The 10,715-nt window shown below is 44.4% G+C and overlaps 1 protein-coding gene across 1 annotated transcript in view; it reads left to right on the top strand.

The window, feature by feature from the left end:
• The window catches only part of LOC121232999 (CUGBP Elav-like family member 4), a gene marked incomplete at its 5' end in the record, with an annotated part of 104,480 nt that overhangs the window by 34,106 nt on the left and 59,659 nt on the right, over positions 1-10,715 (top strand). The window contains one exon of the mRNA XM_041121546.1: positions 4,000-4,083. Within this exon, the coding sequence (XP_040977480.1) occupies positions 4,000-4,083 (84 nt within the window). The remainder of the gene's footprint in view (positions 1-3,999; positions 4,084-10,715) is intronic.

Raw genomic sequence — 10,715 nt, 5'->3', positions numbered from 1 at the left:
TTCCCAGCATCCTCCATTTTCCTGCAGTGTTTAGATGCTGTGCCTTTCTCTGCTGCTTGCTATAGGGAGAATGTCTAAGGCATGACACTCCCTTTTAGCAGAAGGTCAAGACCTTTAAACATCTCTAACCTTTAACAGGAAAACACAGCAAGAGGGAACTCTAATAACAATAATGCTCAGTGCTGAGAAGAGTACTTTATATTCGCAAGAATGAGGACAAAGATTGATTCGTTAATGAACCAGCCCTACCACAACAATAACATTGATGATCACATTTTTAATAATAATGCTAACTCTCTGCTCCTGGATCCCGGTTAGATAACAAGCCCAGAGCTTCTTGGCTACTGCAATGTTTCTGGAGAGATTAGTCATTAATTCCACATGAGCGCTAAGGCTGCTGGCAGCTGATGGGGTAGATAGGGTGGAACAGATCCAAAATGATCAAAACTAGAGATGAAGTCTTGATTCAGGCCACGTCAACCAGGCAAAACTTGGGGGTAACTTTAAATTTGTGTGGTATTACTCATCTTGACATAGTTTCTGAAACTCAGAAGTACACTTGGATATTAAAATAAAGTGGTGCAGGCTTGTGACTCTCATCTGCCCTGTGCTCAAACATGCTGGGGACTCAATAGCAAGCAGATGCAGATGAGGCAATGAAATTCCAGCCTCTGAGTATTTGCTGTAGAGGTTAAGTGTGCAGCTGACCAAAGGGCTGCAGGCTAACTTCATACAACCTTACAGGACAGCCCAGTTTTAATTACTGTTGGAAGACCCATCTAGTCATAGCCTTTCCTTATGACACTGATTCCCAGTGTTTGAGATGCAATGATAGCTAGCTGATGTCAGCAAAGGTATATGGATTTTACTCACGTTGACAGTGGACACCCAGGGATAGGTTGGGTCTGCAGCTGTCCCCATGCTAAAAAACTAACAATGAGCTGTAGGGTGAGGAGCATGGGCAGAACAATGGTTTAACAGCTCAGGTCCAACCAAGCCAAATCAACATGGACCCACCACAGACTTTTCTACCATGTCCTTCTGTGTCCTCAATCATGGGTTTTTCTATTATCCAGCATGGTTTGCCTGTTATTTACAGACTAGTTATAAACTGTGCGTTCTTTATAACTTTTCTTTCCTTTTTGTCTGAATCAAGCCTATCTGTGCTTCTTGTGTATCAATGAACAGAAATATCTATAACTTAAAGCCATAAAACCAAGAGCCATGGTAGATGTCAGGGTAGAAATGAACCTTGATTCTCTTCTCATAATGTGTCATGAGGGTCAGATTTCAAGCTGACTTACAGCCCTTTTGAAAACAAAGTGTGGGGTAAATAATTTTAGTACTGTATTGAACCCTGAACTGCCAAGTATACTGATCTCCGATAATACATTAACTCAGTCCAAAACAAGACCTTTCACTCCAACAAGACAGTTGGAGTCTTCACTAAGTTTTTGCCATACCAGTTGTGATCTTCCTCTTGCTCCAGTAATCCTGAGTCCTTTAAAACTCATTGCATGTGTGCACTAAGTAACTTAGCTCTTCATAGCATTCTGAGCTGAACAACTCATGCCTTTTTCACATCCTCCCTGGTCTCTTCCTCTTGGTCTCTGAGCAGTGTGAGGCAAAGCTGATTTCAAGGTGAACTAAGGGTTGTTCTTTCCTTGAGCTGAACTTCTAAACCTGGTGTAGATGAAGTTGTGTGTCTCCTGGTCTGCCTTATGCCTTAATAGGTGTTTCTCAGCACACACAGGCAGAATCCCTACTCATGCACAATACATCCAATACCCCAGGAAATGCAGCTGGTATTTTTGAAAGAATTTGCCAGTTTTACAGAGCAAACTGCTGGCTCTGATGTCAGTGGGAGTTTTGCCACTACTTGCAGCAAAGCCAAGATTTTACACATTCCATTATAATGTGGATCTCAAATCCCACAGCAGAAGTGCTCTGGGACGTGTTCAGATGAAGGAATGAATTTTCCCTGCTATTCTGGACCGTGGTCTTCTAGGCAGAATTTTTTCAATTCGAACAGACACCTAAGGGGGTTGGTGTTTGTTTAACACTTTCAGACTGTTTCATATCTAGTTTATCATGCCAATAACTCCATATTGTGTGGAAATGAACTGCAGCAAGGACTGGAGAAGGGATAGTTGCTCAGTGAGGAGACTAAGGAAGAGGTAGACAGGAGGTGGGGGGGAAGATGGAAAAGCTTGGCATGAAATAGGGGAGCATGACTGTGGGCCACTGAGGTTCAAAAGTAATTTAGCTAAGCAGATGACCGGGTGCTTAATTTAAATAAATGCCTTTATGCCGCCGTACCACCATCCCCCCCATTTGGAAGAAACCTTGTTACCATCCTCATGACCTTTAGGAAATGTACAAGATGCAAAGGATCAGCTGTTCCTTCGTGACAGTCCTTTTAGCAAAATAGTGGGGAAAATTGTGCTTAGCAAATACTCATTACAGCTTCGTTTTCCATTAATACAAAAGGAAATGTGGAGAGCCTGTGACTTCAATCACGCTGAGGCCCAGGAATTTTAATGAGCTTTAAATGGGCATCTGTCAGAATCCTGAGTTCACTGTTCTCCTGCCAGCTGGGGGGGGGGATGAGTAATGGCTAATAAAAGGTGGGAGCATCTAGGCAAACTCCTCTCCCTAACAGGAAAGGCAAAGTTGTAATTTGCTGTGTTATGACACTGTAATTATGCTGTGATGAAGAAAATGAGAGTATTAAAAAAACTCAACAAAATCTTTCCTTCCCCACACTGTGCCCCAGATGTAAATGGGGGAAAGTTGGCTGAGTCAGGTCACAGGGTTGTAGGTACATGGGCTGGGGGTGGAACCCTCCTTCCCTCTGTCCTCTTACCAGTGCAGCAAGGAGCATGCACTGTATCCCCTTCATCTCGACCCCTCCCTGAGCAAAGCAGAGCTGGAGATACCTGTCGAGGTCAGTGCAGAGCTGGGCATCAGCTGGAAGCACCTTTGGAAATAAGACCATGAAAAAAACCAATCCCCAATGCCTCTTCAAACTATAGAGTTTTCTGCTAGTGAACGCTGCAAGGGGTTTAAATGGTTATTTTTTTCAACAAAAACACTTGGACACACCTGTTCCCTTTTGACTTTTGCTCAAGAACAGCATGCTTAAAAATAAAAGTCACATTGAAAAGTTTCATTCTAGGCTATTTGACCAGAGGCAGATTCTCCCTCTTCTGCCCCAAAATGCAATTTCAACAGAACATTTTCTGAGGCTCTCTAACAAAACTGCATATTCCAACTAATGACTCCTCTCTGGATATTTTTTCCAAGCACCCTCTGAAGTCTGTAAGAGCATATATGTTACAAGACTGAGGCAAAAAAGGCAATTTCTCTTGTCTAGTAATTTGGATTTAAATCCATCTGTAATCTCTCTTGCAGAACCCTCTAGAATGGGGGACATGGCCAAACTGTCCAAATTTGGGTACGTCTTCAGGTTGAGTTGAGCTGCGGGGTTGAATGTAAAATTCTACAAAACAAAATAAGCCTGTGGGTTTGTGCATATCTTTCTACTTGTTATCACAGTCCTCACACAGATACAAGAAAGATAATGAAAATTCTGCATGTAGATACTGAGAAGAGGCAAGGGTTCATGTGGGTCACCCAAAACTACAGGTTAAATGAGATTATGAGGAACAAACAAAAACTATGAACAGCATTCTTTCATTCTTTTTGTTCTTATTCCTCCATTCTGTCTTTCCATGGCCACATGTGCTGCTGCATTCCTGTCTCTAGATTTTTATCCTGGTGTCTGTCCTGGGAAGGTTAATGAAGTTAGTATAGCGTCTATGTGAGTTTCTGAGTTCCTGGTCTTCTGCTTTGTCCGTTCCTCTGAGAGTCTACAGACTGCTTCCTAGAGGTGACCCCTCACCAGTCAGAGAGAGGGGATGGCAAAGTAGATCTCCACCATGTGCTTCCTCATATCCTATTTCTCTCCATTCATGGGTCTTCTTTTTCTCTTGATAGGACCAGAGGGCTGTAACCTGTTTATCTACCATCTGCCCCAGGAGTTTGGGGATGCTGAGCTGATGCAGATGTTCCTGCCTTTCGGTAATGTCATCTCCTCGAAAGTGTTTGTGGATCGGGCGACAAACCAAAGTAAATGCTTTGGTGGGTAAAGATAACAAAACAATTAGATTCATCCAGGAAAGGGCTTTCTCTGAATACTTTACCTTTCAAACTGCTTTCTTTCTGCTTAAGCTTTATGATTTCTCTCAATTTACTCCCCCTTCCCTCTTTCTCTCCTAATTGTCTCCTGCTCAGAGGTGTCTGCGCTGCGTAGAGGTGAAGGTTTGGCATCTCACCAGCAGCAGGGTGCTGCGGCTGCTGGTGGTGGCATGGAAAATATCCTCCCTTGGAAGGGGAGGTGGAGAGGGTACAGAGAAGACTAAAACACCTGGAGCAAAATGGAGGGGGCTGGGGGGGGTAGGTGAAATGCTGACAGGGTCAGCAGTGGGAGCATGTGGCAGAAGGGGAATTTCTGTACCTAAGGAAAAGGAAAAACAGGTCATGGGGTTGAAGGGAAGACAGAGCTGTGGGGGCAGCTTTCCAGCAGCTGTGGTGCATTAGACTGCAAGGGGGAAAGGGCTGAACATCAGCTGAAAGCCTGGTCTTCTGGGGGGTGGCTGCTTATTGGACTGCAAGCAGCCATGCTCTGAGCCTGCTGGACCCGAGCCAGCAGCACAGCAGATACAGATAGACTGAGCAAACCCTCTGCCTCAGCTGACAGGCCATGCTAAGAGGCTGGGTTTGAAAGCTGCACCGTGCTCACACAGCTCTGGCCTCACTGCTGGCTCAACCCCCACCAGCTGGAGCATGAAAAGAGCACAGCCTCAGCTGCCTGTGAGCCACCAGCTAGGGACATACTGAGCTGCACCCACAACGGGAAGGCTCAGCCAGCCAACAGCCAGGTGGTGATGTGTGCGTGGTGTCTCAGTGGGATCCCACTGTTTGCAAAGGTGTTGCTGTGAAGGGTCCCTTCTGGCAGCTCAGTGGCATGGGGACCCCAACACATTTGATCCCATCCCACCTGGTGGATAGGGGATCTCCCCATCCATGTGCCCACCACTGGGATGTGTAATTTCTGGTTCTCCGTCACCTGCACTCTTTGCAGACCTTCCCTGAGAAGTGCAATGGGACAAACTATTGCTTTCCTTTTCCTGTTACTTGCAGCTGATCTGGACTCTGTCTCTCAGGTGTACTTCCAGAGTTAAGCATTACTGGAGTTTCATTAGATTTTTAAAGCCACTTTCAGTCTACACACTATGCTTCCCTTCCATGCTGCCTTCCCCCTCCTGGACAGCCCACCTCCCAAAATGCTTACCTCATCCCTTGCTAGCTATGGTGCGTGTCAGACAATACTTCCAAGAGTTTCATGCCCCTTCTCTATACACAGTTCCTCCTGCCCATCCACAGAGGGTTGGAACAGGCTACTTTCCCCTTCGATTGAAGGAACTCTGTCCCCTGATGTCAGGGGACACAGCGTTCCCTTTCAGCAGTAGTCATTGAGTTGCTGCACTCTCAAGAACTCACGGAATGGAGGACAAAGAGTTTGGTGTGAAGAGGCAGTTGGGAAATTCAAATGAGAAATTATGAATTAGCCCCATTTTCTCCAGAGCCCACCTGCTTTTTTAGAGCTTTAACCATAGAAAAGCTCATAACAAGATGAACTCTAGGTGACATTGAAAATTAATGCCTCAAGGATATCCACAGTTTAGCAATGGACCTTTGGCAATGAAATTGCCATTCCTATCATAAATATTTAGGAGACTAGTTCTCCACATATTGACAAGTGGGAAGACCAAAGGTAAATGGAGAAATGAGGTGAGAGCCAAGTCCAGTAAGCGAGAGTATCTTCTGGACAGGTATTCACCTTATCTCCTCTTAGCTCAAAGGCTTTCTGGCTACAAGGCTTCACAAAGGTAGCAACACATACCTAGCTTGTGGGGCAAGGGTTGTGGGGCTGGCTTTTTTGCTGCTTCCAAGGTACTGCGAGATCGTGGTTGAGAGCTGAGCAGGAATTGAGGAATATTAGCAGATTTTTTTTCTTAACATTGAGTCTTAGTGGGCAAAATTAAACATCAGCTTGTTTGCCTGAAAGCAGGAAGGTGCCCTTTGGATGTGTCAACTCAAGCGCACAAGCAAGCAAAAGCAGGAAATAGAGATTGCTAGTGGATTGTAGGCACCTTATATTAGCTTTTGAGACACAAATATCTAAGTCCAGTCAGTTTTGTGTCCCAGGGGTCAAGCCCCAGTTTTCTCTGGCTTTAATTTACTTTCCCATAGAGCTGAGTGCTTGCTATGACTGTTGGTCTCAGACAGGCATGTTGAGTATGCTGCCATGTACACCACCTCCAGAAGGTTAGAAATAGCAGAAATACACATACCTAATTAGCACAAGTATGTCATGCTGCTCTTCAAAACTTCCTACCCTGCTGACCTTCAACTTTGAAGAACTGTAAAAATGTAGACAATATTACAGAAAATCAGGCCTTTCATTTGTTTTGCTAAGTTCACTGAAGCTGGTGCTGATTATAATTTTTTTTGTTCAGAAAATCAATTAAAAAAAATAATTACTTTTTCCTAAAGGAAAAGAAGTGATTTTGTTAACTTTGAAAGTAAGAAAACTCTTTCCTTTTCTGCTTAAACATTTTCCAAAACTCAACATGTAAAAACATAGCATTTGCGTTGTTTCACTTTTTTTTAACCCAGCTAGAGCTCTCCAACTGGTAGTGTGTGGGGACAATTCTGTCTGGCCCCAGAAAGATATTACACCATTATATGACCTTTTAAAGTATATCTGCTATGCAGATTCCAAGTAAATTGCTATAACAGAGTCTAGCCACAGGTTGTTGAGAAATTCTCAAGAAGTCCTGCTTTAGACAAACTTAGAAAATTCTATGGAGAAAAAAGTCACCATGTTTTTTTTCCACAGGAACAGAAAAATACTTCATTTGCTGCTCCTATCTCACTGTTGAACTACCTGTAAGCAGCAGGCCCAAACTGAGTGAGCTAGTAGAGCAGTATCTCAAAATAAGACTTTTATTCCTTCCCGTTTGGCTCTGAATTCTCCCCTGCATTTCCAGCACAGTTATCTCCTCTGGCCACTATTGGCAGGATAGTGTAGGGGCAGCCGCAGGACTGTTATGAAGAAAGCGATATCAGCCACAAGCCTTTCTCCTGGTTTCTGGAGTCCTTGACCCTGCAGAGAACCACTAGCACCTGCACGCGCTGAAGAAACCATGCTGTGGTCGTGAAACCTTTGACTTTCCCAGTTCAGAGTCCACTGCCTCCTGGCTCACAAGGAGCAGCAAGGAATGCAAGCTACAGCAAACACCTATCATCTCATGTATAAAATGTGAAAGTGCTCAAAATATGTCTATTGCTTTCCATAGCAGGACTGCTTGCTGTAGTGTATAAGACTGCCTGAGAAACAACCCTGATTTCTCACTGAAAAAAGTAACTTAAATTGGGAGGCTTCTTTGCCTTCCACTTTTTTCTGCTGCACACATCCAGGCCAGACCCAAATCCTTCATTTTTCTCTTACAATTTTTCAAACCTTTGGCTTTTATTTTCCCCTCTATCCTGGTGCAGCTGTAACACGACCAAGTGCAGACCACACTTCTCCCTCCCACTCACCAACATCCTGTCTATCCCCATGGCATGAGCCTCTATCACACCAACCATATCAGCATCTCCATGGATTTCTCCTCAGGCACTGCCTTGTCCACCCTCTCGTATTCAGACTTACTGATTTCACCTTCACAGCTATTCACCGTTCTGCCCCCTCTCTCCTCTTTCACTAGTCCTTCACTCAATGCCCAGCTGATACCTGTAGCCTCTTCCCATGCGTATCTTTTACAGCTAGCATGTTTCTCCTACTGGGACATGCTGTCCATTCCCGGTGAAATGGCAGGGCCACAGCAGGAATCATTGTCTCAGGGAAAAATTACACTTAGTTGGACACTCCTTGAAGACAGTGACTCCCATTCTCACAGCAGGCTGATCTAGGAAGTCTTGCACAGAGGTACAGTGTGCCACAGCCTGAACGTCAACTTCTACAGGACCCTGGAGCTTGTCTCTGTGCAAGGCAGAGATTGCACTGGGTCTCTCACCTTCCCACTGCATGTGTCTAAGTTCTTCTCTGTGTAGGTATGCTAAATGCCAGAGGACATGAAATACATCTATGTGCTGGTCTCAATGGTTCTGGTGATAATTCCTCTGTCAGTTATGCAGATAATTTAAATGTGACCAGTTTGTGTACAAGACAAAAATAAAACTCCAGTAAAATGACACTATTAAGGTTGCTAAGGCAAGTAGTCAATATGAGAAGAGCCGTTCTTCACACTGCCCACACATGGCTAACTACATCTGTCGTAGGGTGACGCTACAATACAGTCCTAATTTCAGTAGCACTCACTGTTGTCACACAAAAAACATGTTAAAAAGACATTTGAAGACGTTAAACTAGTGAAATACAGAGACAGACATCTTCTAGGAAAATGTTTTAACAGAGAAGAGAGAGAAAAGGATAGGTTTGGGCAATATTAACTAGGAAGAGATGACAGAAATTAGAAAAACAAGGATGTGGATGCAGCAGCAGAGGCCAAATGACTACCCCAAGGTGTCAAAAAAGATGTAGATAAATTAAAGCTGGAGGAATTGCTTTACTGGTACACTGGAAAATTCATTCCTCCAGTCACCTTTTTCTGAGAGCAGTGAGCACCTGGATCTACCAGCTCTTTGCATGCCATCGAGCAGTGGACACTGTCTAGGCCAGTTCTGCTCCATGCCCCTTTCTTGTCCCCCACATACGTCTCCTTGGCACGTGCCTGTTCCCCATACCTACTGGTGTGGCAGCTTCAGTTTCTCCCCATGGGACAATGACTCCAGGAGGCTGTGAAGAACTGCTCTTATGGTCACAGAGACACCATGGTTTCCCTCCACTCAGCTCAACATGGTCTGGCACCCCAGGTGTGAGCAACCACAACTGCTGGATATTTTTCTCCTTTTCTATGCATTCCAGATGGACTTTCACACTGGCAAAAGGGATGTCCCACCACTTTTTGAAATGTCCCACATTAAACATAGCAAGGAGCATTCTAGCTTCAACTACAAACTGCAAGGGCTTCTTAGGACCATAGATTTACATGGCCTAAAGGAAACATTTTGTTTTACTCTTGATACATCATGGACATCGAGGTTCATTCCAGATTCCTGCAAGGGGTCCACTTGAAAGTTGCTAGTGGGTCGCCCAATTTGGAAAAATATTCTGTCTTCTCTGAAGATGCCAAAAGAGAGAAAATAACATCACTTGATGTGGGTCATAGTAGTTAATTACCTTTGCTGTTAAATATTTTTATTCCCTATTAAACTTCTTCTGGCTCCTAGGTTATGAAAAGAAACAGGGGAGCCAAAGGAGAGAGATTAAAGGTGAGAAAAGCAGTGAGGAATGAGGACTGGACACAGGAGGGGGTGAAGCTCAGAAGGGCTGAAGGATGGGTAGAGCTTGTATCATGTTATTAAAAACACACCGTGGCAGTTCAAGACTGCAGTGTGGTGGCAGAAAGGTGGAGTGGGAGATGCAAGGCAGCAGGTAGGTCGTGACATTCTACAGAGTTTCAACATGGAAGCTGAAAAAGAAAGAAGCATCAAGAGATTAGGACACCGGCAAAGCTACGCAGGGCCCTGGGACCAGGGGCATTGCAGATCAGGTCTAAAGTGCACTGGCAGCACTCCATAAGACATAGGAATGGAACAATGGACCCTGAGATACATCAGAAAAATATTGTTCAGCACCTGCTCACAATGTGCCTCCAACATGCCCTGCCAAATCTGGCAGTTTCTCCTTTAATAAAAACAACAACTCTCCTTAAGTTCATCCAGGGAAATGAGCAGGTCCAAGAGTAAGTTGGTACAAGGGTAAGAAATTCCAGTCACCTGTTCCTGCCCCATATAGGAGATCTAGCTGTGTGCCTTGGGTTCCCCTTTTTGTAGCAGGATACTGACTCCCTTGCACAGGGCCTTAAGATTCATGGATGAGGAGAGTTAGTTATCATCACAAAGATTTTTGTGGTTTCTTTTCTGATTCTTCTTTTGGTAAATAGGAAGATTCTCACCAGCTAGAGGAATTATTAGAAAGCACTTGGGGGAGAGGAGGAGCTCTGCTTCCTGTTGTTACCAGTGCTATGATTAAATTTGATTTTTTCTTTTTACTTTTAACCTGATTTCAAATTTCCTGAGAAAAGTCTCTACCTGACCCTTTCTCCCTATAGCCCATGGAATTAGGCTACGTCCTTTACTTTGCATGATCTAGTGGAAATACATTTTGTTTCAGGTCCCTGGACAATATCAGATTGTCATTCCCATACTCTTCGCTGGGTAAAAAACTGGCTGGATGGCCAAGCCCAGAGAGTTGTGGTGAACGGATTTGTCGTGGTTTAACCCCAGCCAGCAACTAAGCACCACGCAGCCGCTCACTCACTCCCCCCCACCCAGTGGGATGGGGGAGAAAATCAGGAAAAGAAGTAAACTCGTGGGTTGAGATAAGAACGGTTTAATAGAACAGAAAAGAAGAAACGAATAATGATAATGATAACACTAATAAAATGACAACAGCAATAATGAAAGGATTGGAATGTACAAATGATGCGCGGTACAATTGCTCACCACCCGCCGACCGA

This window comes from Aquila chrysaetos (assembly GCF_900496995.4).
Source record: "Aquila chrysaetos chrysaetos chromosome W unlocalized genomic scaffold, bAquChr1.4 W_unloc_3, whole genome shotgun sequence".
Lineage (NCBI taxonomy): Eukaryota > Metazoa > Chordata > Aves > Accipitriformes > Accipitridae > Aquila > Aquila chrysaetos.
The sequence above is the reverse complement of the archived record's forward strand: the minus strand, read 5'-3'. Positions and strand labels throughout refer to the sequence as shown.